The sequence below is a fragment of the Sminthopsis crassicaudata genome, chromosome 1 (assembly GCF_048593235.1).
Source record: "Sminthopsis crassicaudata isolate SCR6 chromosome 1, ASM4859323v1, whole genome shotgun sequence".
Lineage (NCBI taxonomy): Eukaryota > Metazoa > Chordata > Mammalia > Dasyuromorphia > Dasyuridae > Sminthopsis > Sminthopsis crassicaudata.
Genome location: NC_133617.1, coordinates 13,673,133 through 13,687,799, shown reverse-complemented (window position 1 = coordinate 13,687,799; position 14,667 = coordinate 13,673,133). Strand labels below are relative to the sequence as shown.

At 53.2% G+C, this 14,667-nt stretch overlaps 1 protein-coding gene across 8 annotated transcripts in view; it reads left to right on the top strand.

The window, feature by feature from the left end:
• Positions 1-13,456, top strand: part of MTMR3 (myotubularin related protein 3) — a 174,617-nt gene extending 161,161 nt beyond the window's left edge. For 3 of the 8 annotated variants that reach the window (XM_074294259.1, XM_074294268.1, XM_074294251.1), the window contains 7 exons: positions 479-649; positions 4,580-4,725; positions 5,488-6,838; positions 7,835-7,945; positions 8,387-8,475; positions 9,957-10,087; positions 11,539-13,456. In XM_074294259.1, coding sequence (XP_074150360.1) covers positions 479-649; positions 4,580-4,725; positions 5,488-6,838; positions 7,835-7,945; positions 8,387-8,475; positions 9,957-10,087; positions 11,539-11,864 — 2,325 coding nt within the window. In that variant the 3' untranslated portion in view covers positions 11,865-13,456. Of the gene's footprint in view, positions 1-478; positions 650-4,579; positions 4,726-5,487; positions 6,839-7,834; positions 7,946-8,386; positions 8,476-9,821; positions 9,849-9,956; positions 10,088-11,538 lie in introns of all 8 variants that reach the window. The other 5 variants (XM_074294287.1, XM_074294278.1, XM_074294305.1 and 2 more) reach the window with 5 other exon arrangements.
• The last annotated feature ends 1,211 nt before the right edge of the window (positions 13,457-14,667 follow it).

Sequence of the window (14,667 nt, the reverse complement as noted above, 5' to 3'; positions counted from 1 at the left end):
TGGGCAGGTTCACCAGAAGCAGGGTGGGGGGAGGGAGGTACCAAGGGGGAACTCGGCTGTGAGCGCTGAGCCAGCCAGAGAAGCAAGGCTGATGGCCCCGTCGAGCTTTTACTCTGGAAGTTACGTTAAAAGCACAGGGACTGCCCTTTACTCTCCTTGGACTTTGGTCTGCCGCTCTGACAGGAAGGGAGAAAGGGGCTCTCCTGGTGAGGATCACCGCTTTGAATCTCATTCTCCTTATCTGAAAAGGAGAATAATGATACCTTTAGGGTAGAGAGGATTAAGCAAAAATTCATACGGAGCCCTACTACCACCTTTGCAGATATGATTAAATGCACATGTATGGTGTGGGTATATGAAAGACAGAGAGAGAGGGTTTCCCAGGAGTGCTGGGGCTGCTTCCTGGCACGAGCCTGATGACCAGCCTTCTCCCGGTCCCCTCCTGGTTTTGTGATGCGGCCGTGTTGACTCTCCGCAGGTCAAGTTGGTACAACACACCTACTCTTGCCTCTTTGGAACATTCCTGTGCAACAATGCGAAGGAGAGAGGAGAAAAACACACTCAGGAACGGACCTGCTCTGTCTGGTCTCTGCTTCGGGCAGCCAACAAGGCCTTCAAGAACCTGCTCTATTCTTCTCAGTCAGAAACTGTGCGTATGTCTCTCTTCTCTTGGAGGCTCAAGGGAGGGGGGGGGGTATGGGGGCCAGCCAGGAGGAGGCGGGGCTCTGCCTTCTTAGGGGACTCAGGACTACCAGCAGAATCCCCGTCATGATTGACCCTCACCTACCAAGAGCCCCACTTGTGGAGCATATTCTGGGCAGTAGCTCAGCAGTTCTCCAGAGGAGGCGTTTTAACTTTAAAATGTAGAAAGGGAGGGTCCCTTGTGGGTCTCCCTGGGTGATTTGGTCAAGGTGGCTGAGCTGGGCCTGGAGCCCAAGGTTTTGGGGCATCCATGCTGCGCCATCAGGGTCAGACGGCCTTCGCTACCTTCCTGTGGCTGTGTCTGAATCTTCCCTGTGGTCTCCTTATGACTTCTGACCTAGTAGATTTGGCCCTGTGGCGGGGAACTTTACCCACCAGCACATTGTTTTCACATCATCCACCGGTCCAGGCGGCCTTCCTGCCCAGAACACCTTCCCCTAGCTGCGGGTTATTATAGTTACCACAGTGATCTTTTTGTACCTTTGAAAGGAAAAGCAGAGATTAAGAGCTGCTGTGTTTAAAAGTGGTGGGTGGGTGTCTGGGAGGGGGGAGGGGGAGATGTCTGTGTTTGTCTAATCCTTTGTCTCGTGGTATCTGTCTGTGTATAAGGGAGCGTGTGTGTCTATGTGCACACATGAGCATCTCTGTGCTCACAGGCCAAGAAAGAGAAGTTGAGATTCTGGACTCATTTGTAGAAAAGCTCCCAGAGGTGACCCTTTCCAGCTCTGCTCACCCCTGTATGCCGGAGGTGACAGCCCTCTTGAGAGGGAGCCCAGTAAGGAGGATCTCAGGCTATGATAATATTCCCTTTGTCAGAGAGCTTTTTTCAGCTCCAGGGCATGTCAAGAAGGCTGTTCAGAGGAGCTGGCAGGCTTTGTTAGCTCGTTATTTAATATGCATATCACTAGGTCCCAGCCAGCACCATGTAGCTTGAAGCCAGCTGTCCCTGCCACTGCCACCCCCTTCCTGCTTTAGGGGCCTCCTCTCCTCAGGATTCATTTAAAGAATCCTGGGAAACAGCCTTCACTGCGTTTTGTGAAGCCGTGTGGAAGGCCAGCTTGTGTGCCAAGGGGAACGACAGTCACTGTGTAACAGACACTTCCTTTTATCACACAGTCAAGGTTGTCCTGGGCCAGTCAACATGGAGGTAGACAAAAAGAGGCGAAATGCCCCCAAGAGCAGGGCAGTGTGAAAGAGCCATGAACAAAGAAACTGGAAATAAGGAATCTATTGGAGGAGATAGATGTAATGAGGCTATTTGAGTAAGGGAGCAGTTAGCCTTCCTTGTTAAGGAGTAACTTTAGCTTTTCCTGTGAAAGAGGAGAAATGGGAGGAGGTTTCTGGGTGAAGTGAGATGAGGAAGACGAGAGGAAGTTAGAGTTTGAGGCAAATGGCCTCAAAAGGAAGGGGGATAATAGAAGCGGAACTCATGGGAGATTGGAGGAGGATGAAATGGGCTTAAGAGCCACTGTGGAGAGTGGAAGGGAAGCGATGAGGAAAGTATTACCCAGTAGCAATGAGGACTCACTTCAGGCCGTACAACATAAATTTGAAGATCAAGCTACTGATAGAGATGTGTTATCCACGACGGATGACCTGTGAAATAAATAATAAAGGAGAAGCAGAACACTTGAATACATCACATTTTCTTATCCTTGAGACCTCACAGTGGCCCATGGCCATCCAGACGGCCTCCACTCAGGGCTGGGGAGGCTTAATTGGGCAAAGGATAGTAGGCTGGGAGCTTCAACTAAATTTTCAATTCGAGTGCAACCAAATTTGTATGGTCAGGAAACAACACAGGCTAGAATGAAGACCTGGAAGGAATCTGAGAATTAAGCCTCTTTTTACTTTCCCAGAAAAGGAAAAGTTGTTTTTTTTTTTTTTTCCCCCCCCTCTAATTTTTTCACTTAAGCATTTATTTTTCTTTCCTACACTTCTCATTAGAAAAGAGAAAACATAAAGCGAAACACTTGGAACAGATACATAGTCGAGCAAAACAAATTTCCCCATTAGCCATATCGAAAACCACATGTTTCATCTTGAGTCCATTTCCTCTGTCCTCTGGGATTGTGGTTGGTCATTGCATTGATTAGAGTCTTTCAACATTTATAGCCTTTGTCTTTATGTTATTATTGTATAAATTATTCCAGTTCTATTTCTCATTTCACTCTCAACAATTCATATAAGGTTCCCGAAGTTCCTATGAAATTGTCCCTTTTGTCATTTCTAGTGGGCTAAAAACCTGAATTCAAATTCAGCCTCAGCCTTGACTAGCTCTGTGACACTGAGCAAATCACTTGACCCTGTTTGCCTCAGTTTCTCAAATGTAAAATGGGGATGATAATAGCAACTACCTCTCAGCTCAATTTGTAAGGATCAACAATTAATAATTGTAAAGCACTGAACACGGTGCTTAGCACGTGGTAGGTCCTTAATAAATGCTTATTTTTCATATCTGCCTTCCCTTTGGAATATGAGCCTCATATTATTGCTGAATTGTCTTTTGAGCCATGGATCATCCCAGTCCCTTTCTAGAAGCTGTTATACAACTCCACCAATAGAATAGTGTGTCAATGTTCCTATTTCCCCACAATTTTTCCAATAATTGTGATTTTTTTTGTTTTGTTATATTTGCCGATCTTGAGTGTGGGCTAGAATCTCTGAGTTGATTTATTTTGGATTTCTTCTTTGATCATTTACCAATTGGGATGGTTCTGAATTTGGAAGATATACCTTAAATATCTTTTTTCCTATAATCTTACAAGTTTCATTTTGTGCATTTCTCTTCTAAAAAATGTTTATTTTCAGTTCCAAATTCTTCCTCCTCCACTTATTTGGAAAGCAAGAAATTTATTTCCATATTAACCATATTGAGAAAAGAACAAAAAAAAAAAAAAAAAAAAAAGCACAAGAAAGAGTGAAAGAAAAGTCTCCTTCAGACGCCATCCATTTTCTCTTTGGAAATGGAAAACCTTTTTTTACGAGTCTTTTGGAATTGACTTGGATTATTGTCTTGGAGTAGCTAAGTCGTTCCTTATTGATCATGATACAGTCATATTGCTATGATTGTGTACCGTGTTCTCCTGATTCTGCTCACTTGACTTTTCTTTTGTTTAAAGTCTTCTCGGGTCTTTCTGAGAGCATCTTGATTCTCATTTCTTCCAGCACAGTAAATCCCATCACAATCCTCTACCACTTGTTCAGCCATTCCCCAACTGATGGGCATCCCTTTATATGCCAGTTCTTTGCCACCATGAAAAGAGCTGCTAGAAACATTTTTGCATTATAGATTCTTTTTAGTTTTTTAAATGATCTCTTAGGGGGCATAGACCCGGTAGTGACACTGCTGCATCACGGGGTAGGCACAGTTTTGCAGTCCTTTGAGTATGATTCCAAATTCCTCTCTAGAATCATTGGATCAACTCCATTAATGGGGCAATAGTGTTCCAGTTTCCCATATCCCCTCCATTTGTCATTTTCCTTCTCTGTTGTATTAGCCAATCTGGTAGGTGTTAGATGGCACCACCGAGTTGTTTTAATTTGTCTCTCTCTAATTTTTTGGGATTCTGTACCCTATATGTTTTGAAAAAGAGCTCTTAATCAGAAACAATTACTGTAAAGGTTTTGGGTGTTCTCCCCCCCCCCCCACCCCCCATTTAGCACTTTCAAAGGGAAGGGCTTTTCCCAGTATTACAATGCTAAGTGGCTGAGCCGGCAAGCATTCTGAATCCCAAGTCTGGTGCTCCCCAATCCAATAGCAGATCCTATTGAACTGATTTTTAAAGTATATTCCAGCCTCCCTCTGACTCTTCTGCAGAATATCAGCATGCTACCAGGTCTGATCAGCACATGCTTCTACTTGTTTCCCTTTCAGGTGCTATATCCAGTGTGCCATGTGCGAAACCTAATGCTCTGGAGTGCCGTGTACCTCCCGTGTCCCTCCCCTTCCACCCCTGCTGATGACACCTGTGCTCCGTACCCAGTCCCCGGTGCCAGTCCTGAAGATCAGCCTCTGAGTAGGTGAGCTGCTGGCCTGGCAGGCCCTTGTGTGGCTGCGAGTGTGAATGCGCAGGGAAGGAGTTGGCCTGATCCATGGCATCTGAGACCTCCAGGACCTGGAAACATCCTCGGCTCCGAGAAGGTTTTCAGACTTGTCGTGAAACAATTTAGACACATTTGTTCTGCGGGTCTCCCTCTGAAGTGTTGGCTGGCTGATTAATGAGCAGCTCTTTCTGTGTGTTGGTAATGTGCGTACAAACATACATGCACATGTGCAAATGTGCTTTTTTTTTTTCCCTTAATTTTTTATTAAGGCTTTTTATTTTCAAAATATATACATGGGTAATTTTTGTCATTCACCCCTACAATCTCTGTGTTCTAATTTTTTCCCTCCCTTTCCCCACCCCCTCCCCTGGTTGGCAAGTGATCCAATATATGTTGAACAAAGCATGCTGCCTTTTGAGAGACAGGTGTGATATTTGAGGCTCGGCAGTTTGTCCTGGGCACCCAAGGATGGTCTCGAGTTCCTTCAGTCTTCCTCACAGATGCAGAGCATTGAATTTCTATGTCCATCTCGCACTATTTCTTCCCTTCCTCACTGGCCCATCACCTTCACCTAACTAGACCATCTGGGGTGGGTCCAGAGCCTGGGGTAGATTCAGGGCCCGGATGCTCATCCTGCCTGGCCTTTGGGATCCCTGGAGTGGGCTCAGTGAGATACCAGTGACCAATCACAGAGGTCCCCTTAGTGAGGTTCTAATCTTCCGCCCTCTCCTTTCCCAGGCTACCAAAGACGCGTTCGTTTGACAACCTGACAACAGTCTGCGACAGCAGCGTACCCCCAACCAGCCGGCGCAGCAGCGACCCCAGCCTCAACGAGCGGTGGCAAGAACATCGGCGCTCCCTGGAGCTGAGCGGCCTGGGCGGCCCGGGAGAGGAGCCCTGTGACGGGGATACTTTGGGCAGACAGGCCAAGGCCTTGGGGGGGGCCGAGCTCTCGGTTGCCGCTGGGGTGGCAGAAGGTCAGATGGAGAACATCCTGCAGGAGGCCACTAAAGAGGACGGGAGTCTGGAGGAGACCCCCTTGCGGAGCAGCACCGAGGTGGTGGAGGCCAAAGAGGAGGCTCCCCTGAATGAGAAGAGCCAGCAGGAGGACACTGAGCACCCTGAAAAACCAGAGCCAGCTCTGGGGGACCTGACGACCACTCCAGGAAACAGTACTCATCCGCTCCTGGCGGGCTTCCCGGGACACCCTGATGAACCTGAGGCTCCACCGAGCCATGCCCAGGAGCCCCCTCAGAGCGACAGCCTGGAGGAGGCTTCTGTGGAGGAACCGGGGAGCAGCCGTGCTCCCAGGGATGTGGGTGAGGACAGCCATCAAGCCCCACTGCACCCTGAGGTTTCCCATGGCACCTCCCTGCCCACAGTTCTCCCCCTGGGAGCAAGAACACCCACGGTGGAAAGTTCTGTGGAAACCCTGACAGAAGGGGAGGCCAAAGTGGATCAGCTCCCCCAAGGGGCTGGTCACAGACCTTGCCTCATGGACAGTGGGGATGATGAACTTTCTCGAGCTGATGGGGAGCGCCTGGTAGACAGGGCCAGGGCAGGATCAAAAGTAGCCAGGACTTCACACAGCCCGATGCCTTCTTCCTGTGCCTTGCCCTTAGCCGAATGTAAAGAGGAGATTGTCTGTAACAGAGACCTGGAGACGGAGAACAAGGCCACGGAGAAGCCCGGCGGGCCGACGGTGCCCCAGAGATACCCCGCCCCAAACGGACACTGTCTGGAGGGAGAGCGCAGTCGGATCAAAGGGCCCTGGAGCCGACGCACGTCTGCCGCGAGCGGTGGCTCTGCCCAGCTCCCCCTGCGGAGCGCGCACCCCAAGTGGTCGCAGGGCCAGCCGGGCAGGCAGCCGGCGGCCGGCAGTCCGGAGCAGCCCGCTCGCAGTCACCTGGACGATGACGGCATGCCCGTCTACACGGACGCCATCCAGCAGCGCTTGCGCCAGATAGAAACGGGCCACCAGCAGGAAGTGGAGACTTTGAAGAAGCAGGTGCAGGAGCTCAGAAGCCGCCTGGAGAGTCAGTACCTGAACAGTTCCCTGCGCTTCAATGGGGACTTTGGGGATGAAGTGGTGAGTATGCTGGGCCTCATCAGGCGCCGCCGCCTACAGAGACTGGGCTCGGGCCCCAGGGCCCGGCGCCTCTCCTGCTCAGAGGCAGGGGATTGGTAAGGAGCCGCCGCACCAGCTCGTTTCCTGAAGGGGCTCTCCCCAAGGCAGGTGTGGAGGGGAAGGCCGCGAGAGAGTGAGGGCCAAAGAGGCCCCCGGCTGGCCTGCCCCGGGGCCGCCGCGGTCGCGTCCGTCCATCGTGCTCCATCTTGCTCGCCTCTCTGGGGGTAGATGTTCTTTGAGTGGGGCCTGAGGACAGCCGGAGTCATTGCATGTGCAGAAGGACTGGCTCTCCGGGAGAAAAATGTAGTTGGTGGGCTTAGCGCCAGATATACTTGCCAAGGAGGAAGGCCTTCTCGACTTAGCTTCCATTCAATGGACTCGCTGTCCCTTGGCCGGGCGGTCACGCTGTGTCACTGCGGAGGGAGGAGCCAGAGGGCCCCGGCCTCCGGGCCTGGCTCTTGTAGCATGCATTCATTAAAGGCGGGTTTGTCCAACATTTCCAAGTGAAAGTGACTTTTCAGTCTTTTTCTTCCTCATTTTCCAAGGATCCCTCAGAGAAAGGAGGTCAGGCACAAAGCTCTCGGTTTTAGCTAGGGATGGCTGCTTTGGCTATGGCGACAGCTATAGCCCCCCCAGAGGCTCATCACCCCTGTGAACACAGCTCCACCCTCCTAGCCCCTCCAGTTCCACACCCCTGGTTAACCTGTGACAACCCAAGGGAGATCACACTCATTCCGAGTTACCATGGCCCCGACACACGGCTCATTTAAGTACTCTGCTGTCCTGGACCCCCTGTTCTTTCTCTTAAGCCACCAGCAGGGCGGTGCTTCTGAAGGTCAGCTGTCCCAGAGCAAGCTCATCTCTGTCCCCAGCTGTCCTCATTACCCCTGCACCTTCCTTGTTCCCTGGGGAGGAGGGACCGGTTCGTTCTGTTCAGCTGTGTTTGTTTGCCAACAGACCTCAATCCCCGACTCGGAAAGCAATGTGGATCAGAGCTGCTTGTCTTGCTGCAGCACAGAGATTTTCTCTGAAGCCAGCTGGGAGCAGGTGGATAAACAGGACACAGAGGTACAGACTCACTCCCTGTGCTGCTAACCGTCGAGCTGTTTGTGATCTCCCCAGCCCCTTTCCGTTAGGGCAGGACCCCTGGCACGGCACGGCACCGCAACGCTCAGGCACCTTGGCTCTGTGCCTTCAACTGCCAGCTCTCTAGCTCCACACGCTCTCTGAGAAGCAGCAGGAAACACCCACATGCCAGGCACTCATTGTCGCGGGCCCGTTCGGGCCCCAGGCTGGAGTAGGGAACCGGGGAGCTCTTGGCTACTTCTTTTCTCTGAGGGGGAATTTGGTGGAGATGCTTTGGACGCCTTTCCTTTATTGACGACCAAATCTCTCGAGTCGGAGCCGAAGGAGCCGGCATCAACCCTTGCTCTCCTCTGCCTTGGCTTGGCCCTCTCAGGCCGACGCCGCCGTCCCCCTGGCTGACCTGGCTCTGTCTTTGTCCCACAGATGACCCGCTGGCTTCCCGACCACCTGGCCGCTCACTGCTACGGCTGCGACAGTGCCTTCTGGCTCGCCAGCAGGAAGCACCATTGCAGGTAAGCCCCGCCTCCCCGCCCCAGTTGGCCCCGGGTGACTATGGTCCTTTGGTGGACACTGGCCTTCGTGCCACTCAGAGTCTCTGCTTCGTGATCTGGGGAGCACGCGCCATAAGCGTGTCCCACCTCGGACACACCAACTTCTGCAGATTTAAAAATCAGGCAAACGGCTCTGTTTGCTGGCCAGTGAAAAAGGAGGAGGACCGCCATCCAGCTTCCTCCTTCCCGGCTTTCTAGTCTAAAATCACTCTCTGCTGCGGGAGCGCTTTCTGGGTCCAGAAGCCCTGGGGGCCAGCTTCCCCCTCCGCGTGGGAGGGAGCAGAGACAGCCTTCCCTCCAGAGATCAGGAGAGAGCCTTTTCAGAATGTACTGGGTACCTCTCTGCACCTTCCTCCCTCCCGCTGGATTCTGGGTGTCTTCCTCTGAAACACATTGTATCTGTGCTGAGTTTCTGGACTTCGGAGAGTTGTCGTGGCCTCCTGTTCTTTGCCTCTGTGCTTTAGATTGTACTGCTGTTGCTTTTTTGTTTTCATTTCCCTTTCTGAACACATTCAAATCATGAAACCAGCTCAGGGAGAAGTGAAGCTGGGTCTTCTGCCCTTACCTCCACACGTACCTGTCCCCCAGTGGACCTGAGCAGCCACCTGGATTCTCTGGCCCTTATTCCCTCCGAGCTTCTGAGTAGACACATAGGATTGAAATCTGGATGTTCCCTGAGAACCTCAGCAGAGCCTATTAAAAGTTGGAAAGAAATTAGAACCCAGATTATTAGGAGTCAGCAGACATTACTTTTTATAAAGTGGGCCCTCAGGTAGTACCCTACGAGGCATGGAGTGCGGGGGGGAGAGGGGACGGAGGATCCTCAAGCTTAGAACAGTAGGGGTGGATGGGAGCCTTAGCCCCCAGTGGCCTTGATCAAGCCACATGGCCATGTAGAGACAGCTGAGACACTGGGGCTGGTGTCTCCTGAGGCCATGGCAGGCTTCTTCCCACCATCCCCATGTGGCTTGGCCAGCTAGCTCTGAGCCTGAAAGGGGAGAGACACTCAGGAGCTGGGAGTTTCTAGCTTGGGATGACCAGCCTTTAAAGAGCTAATGATCAGGTTTGTCTGTGATTGGCTGGAATCATCCAAAAGAGCGGGAAAAGCCGCCCAGCCCCTGGGGGTGACCATGGTGGCCAAAAGGCCGATGCTCTTTACGAACTGGAGAATTCCACGAGCAGCAGTGGCAGCCTCCCCGTGGGAGCAAAGGCCGGTTGAAGGCCTCCGGCAGCGGGGCTCTGGGAGTCTTGGCTCCTGTAGGGTTCTCGGCAGCGTCCCCATTGAGCTGTTTCTCCCCTCCTTGCAGGGACACTGACCGTGTTGATCCATTGTGGTGAGCATTTGCAACGAGCTGTCTGTGATGTCTTGCATTTCTCTGATAACTTCTCCAAACTAACTCTTTGTCGATTCTCCCTCTTTCTCTCTCTCTCCACTCACCAAGACGTGAGCCCGGGGACTGGGGTAGCTTAGGCCAGCAGGTGCAGAAATGGAGGAAAACCAGAGCACGTCCCCCTCTCAGGAGACTGGCATTTAGGACTCAGTCGGGCTGTTGCTGTGTAATTCACTTTACAGGTCAGTCCGTGACATCTCTGATCAGGAAAGGGCACTTCCTGGCTCATTTTGTCAGGGATAGCCCCCAGGCCGGGGGCTCTCTAGCGCTCTTAGATGTCCACGCTGCAGGTGACTTCTGGCCGAGTAAAATAGAGTCCTTGGGCCTCGGGAGTCCAGGCCAGGCTGGACGGAGAGCATCCTCCGCCACACTCGCTCAAGCTCCCAGGGCGTAGCTCCGGTCTCTGGGCCGAGATCCAGCCAATGTAATGTAAGCTCCTAAATTCATAAGAGAGCGGAAGACGCTTAGCCGTACCTTCGGGCCGTCCCTCTGCGAAGTGCTGGCAGAGGTCTGGAGCTCTAGGACAGCCAGCCTCTCCCTTACAGAGAAGGGTATTTTCCCCTCGGCTCCTCTGCATTCTGCTGTTTGTCCTTATGTCTCTTCCCCGACCCCCAAACACAGTCCTTCCCTTCCTTGACCTTCCCGGTCTTTAGGAGGCAGAAGAAGAGCTCATCAGAGAATTTGCCCACCAGAGTATATAACTGAAAGGATGAAGGGGAGCGAGCCATGGTGGGAAGCCGGCCCGCCCTTGGAGGGACGCTCGGCCCTCTCCTAGAACCTGGCTCAGGGCAGGCTTCTCTTATGGTGGCGACTGGCCCAAGGGGGCTTTTCTCAGCAGGGTTTGTTGGGCCTGACCTCAGGCATAGGGTGAAAGGGGAGCCCAGAGAGCAAGTCCCACCCTGGCTTCCTAGGGCCTGGAATTGAGGCCCGAGGCAAGAAGCAGAGGCAGGGAGAGGAAGGGAGGCGGCATCAGAAGCTAATGTGTCCGTGACTGGAAAAGGCCCGCGCGCCTTCCTTGGGCGTATGCCGAGGTCATCTGAACCCTGCACTTCCCCAGAGATGCATGAGCTCTGGGCGCCTCCGCCAACTGACACCTAATAATGGGGAGGGGGTTGTGTGTGTGTGTGTGCGTGTGCGTGTGCGTGTCCCTCAGGCTCTCACACTTGGAGCATGTAACACATGGCTGCTCATCTTGTGGCTTTGCATGGTTCCAGATGCCCACCCACCACTGCCCTCCTCGGGCCCCAGAGACTGGAGGCTTTCCCAGCAGTCAGGCTGTTCCACCCCACTTTTCAGTATCATTGGGGCAAAAACGGGGTGTGTGTGGCGGCCGTGAGTATGTGTGTGCCCCCCTCCCCGGGCATTTCTGGCCTTCACATTTTTAAGGGACCTCAGGCTATTGACTCTGGCTCCTGGGCATGGTCTGGGCACCCTCTTTTGCTTAAATGCCCCTCCAGGGACCGACCCCAAGTTGGTACCCTGAATATTGGCCCCCAGCCAGCACCTCCTGTTTCTTCAGCCCAGCAGTCCCCCGAGCCCCAGATGAATGTGTTTTGAAGTTTTGCTTTCTCCCACACCCAGCCATCATTGATGATATCGCCTATTTCTTATGTCTCCCCCTTCCCAACTTAAGGAACTGTGGGAATGTTTTCTGCTCCAGCTGCTGCAACCAGAAGGTGCCGGTTCCCAGCCAGCAGCTATTTGAGCCCAGTCGAGTCTGCAAGTCTTGCTATAACAGCCTGCACCCCACGAGTTCCAGCCTTGACCTCGAACTGGACAAACCCATCGCTGCCACTTCAAACTGAAGCTTCTGCCCGTCGGGGACGAGTGGGTCGGGGGCCGGGCCAGCTCCTCCCCTGGGTAGCCTCGCGCACACTGGGTACCCTGAGAAGGTCCTGTGGCCCACGCACTTTGGAGTGCGGGGCGGGGATCCACCCGTTCCGATGGACAGAACTTTAGGGCGTCTTGCTGGGGTGAAGGATCTGTCCCCTCCCCCCTGCCTCTTCTGCCCCTCCTTCCTCTGGTTTGTGTTTGGGCTTTGGTTTTGCTAGAGAACTGGAGGTTACCAAGGCGGCGAAGGCCCGGGATCAGGCCCCCGTTGCTCTTGGCTCCCCCGCTGTCGGTCCGTGCTACAGAGGCACCTCGGGCTGGCATCGGGAGAAGGGGGAGCCAAGGCCAGAACAGTGCAGAGCGCCCTTGCCCATGCTTTCAATCACTCCTCATCCACCCAACAAGGTAGTGCTGTTTGGGAAAACCTTTGCTGCTAGAAGAAATGGGGAGCTTGGCCCTGGGAGTCCAATGCACCCTCTCTGTGGGCCGGCCTCTGTGCCTGGGGGGGGGGCGCCCCGGGGCTGCTGGCAGGAGAGAAGGCCTAGCTTTCCCCTTTTGACTCCCGAGCCTGCAGACACAGCGAGGATGCCTACCGGGCGAGCAGCTTCATCCGCTCTCCCCAGGGCTTGCTTTGTGGATTCTCCTCAACATCGGCCAGCCCCTCCAGGGCTTGTGGGAGCAGCACCATCTGGTCGAGGGCGGCGGCTTCCCAGTGCCCACCTCCCCTCCCAGCGGGGAGCTGTCCCCTGAACTGCCCATTCACACGTGGCCCGCACAGGGAAATCCGGACTCAGGGTTCCAAAAGGCCCCAGCTTCCTTTCCTCTCCCCGGTACCCCCAGAAACAATCATGATCTCCCCGTCAGGGTGAAATCAGCCTCTGAAAGTACAAGCCTCCAAGAAAGGAAACCAAACTTCCCATTCCCCTTTTCCTTTGTGAATGGGCTGGGCTTGAGCTCGGCCATCTGCAGACGGAGGAGCCCTCTGGGAGCTCCCCGCCTGGTGCCATTTTTGGCTTCTCGGCAACAGCAGTGAAATCCATCGGAGGAGCAGTCCTCGTATTGATAGGGAAACTGCCCATGACTTGGCCCGTGACTTTTGGAGAGAAGGGACACGGGAAGCAGGAACAGAGGTGGAGAGAGGCTGAGCTTTGTGGGGTGGTTTGTCTTGGTGTCCGTGTTTTGCACCCATGGGTTCCTCCTCCCTCCAGGGAAGGAGCACCATGCTTTGTTGGACTCAAAGCTGTTAACAGGTAACAGGGTAGAAATGTCTGGGGGAGCTCTGAGATAGAGCCCGTGCTGCCGGGGCCTCCGGAGGACTCTTCCCAGCCTTTATCCCAGAAAATGTCCAGGAGCCCCACCAGCTCACCCGTGGGGCCCGTCTGTGGCGGGGGTGCCTCCGAGCCAGAACTAGGGAAAGCGGGGGAGGTTGTCTGGGTCAGCCAGAGGCTACGATACGGGTTTCTTGGGTCTGATGTACAGTGTGAATAAAATGCTTGCAGCTTGTAGGCCCTCCCCCTTGTTTTTGATCAATGAAGCACTTTTTTATTAATATTATTTTTCTTTGTATGTAAAGGAGGAACCGTGACTCTCCGTAGCTGTACATATCACCCTTCTCTCTTACAGAGGGGACAGCGCTCCTCTGTTTTATTTTATTTTTTGTCAAAGCAAGAAGTAAATACTTTAGAATTGTTAAATATATAAATAAAGGTGAATAAAGTTTAGAGTTCCGCATGGTAGTGTTTGCTAACACTTCAAAGCTTCCTTCCCCCTCGGCTCATCGCCTTTTTCCTCCCCCCACCGACACCACTCTGGGTTCTGACTTTAGGTTCTGTTCTAGTCCTCACGTCTAGCCACAAATCCCAAACATGAAGCACCCAGATGTTACCAGAGTTAGCAGACTCCTGCTCGTCCCAACAAGCTGGCTGTTCACCATCTAAGAGGCTCTGGATCTCAAAGCCCGGATGTCCTACTTCCCAGCCGCATTCCCTGCAAGGGGGTGGGGGGGACGATGACAAGGAAGGGTTCTCCCGAGAATGCCCTTTGGTGTGATTTTGGGGGAGGAAGCACATCAGTGCAAGAGAACACTCCCCATTCCGAGCTCTCCTGAAGTTGCACCCCTGGCTGAGCAGGGAGACCACTCATCCTCATTAAGCCTCAGGGTAATGGCAAGATCCAAGAGCTACACCCATTGTCAAGGCTGATAGTGTTCCCCAGCGGGATTTTCCCCCTCTTCCTAATCACTAACACGGAGCAACTAGTGTTGTAAACATGGGAAAATTCGTGTCACGTCGTTCATTCTCCTCTTAGTGCCGAGGGGAGCTCTACCAAGGGAGGGCCTTTTGTCACCCGAGGCACTCGGATGACCCATTCCCAGAACACGGGCCTTTCTGGCCCGAAAGTTGGGGCAGCCTGGAGTGGAGGCCTTCGAGCCTTTGAGCTTCAGGAGCCAAAAGCTGGGTCTGTTTAGGAAGAAGCCACGGATCCCCAGGCTCGCCTCCTACGAGGCAGCCCTTCTCAGGCCGAGCCCACAGAGTGTATTCCTGCCCGATAGCAAACCTGAGACCTGGCAGGGGATTCAGTCTTGCCTCGTTCCATGGGACAATGAGTCAAGTCCTGGCGGGATGGGCTATTTGAAGCCATGAGGTCCAGAAGATCAAGCCACCCCCAGGGATGGCAGCTCCCTTCCCTTCTGCTTGGGGACAGCTACTTTTTGGGAACGTTTCTGCCCCTTGTCTCACTCAGATTCGAGTTTTAGTATTTCCCGATTTTGTCCCCCAGCCACAGGAGAGTAACCTTAAAAATGCCTCCTTTGCTGAAGGCCTTTCTGGGAGATTTCTGGGATGTCGCTCTATGGCCGCAGCCAGAAAGCTTGAGATGCTGAGCACTGAGCGGCTGTTGTTCAGACTGACTGGAGAGCGCCCCTGAGCTAGAG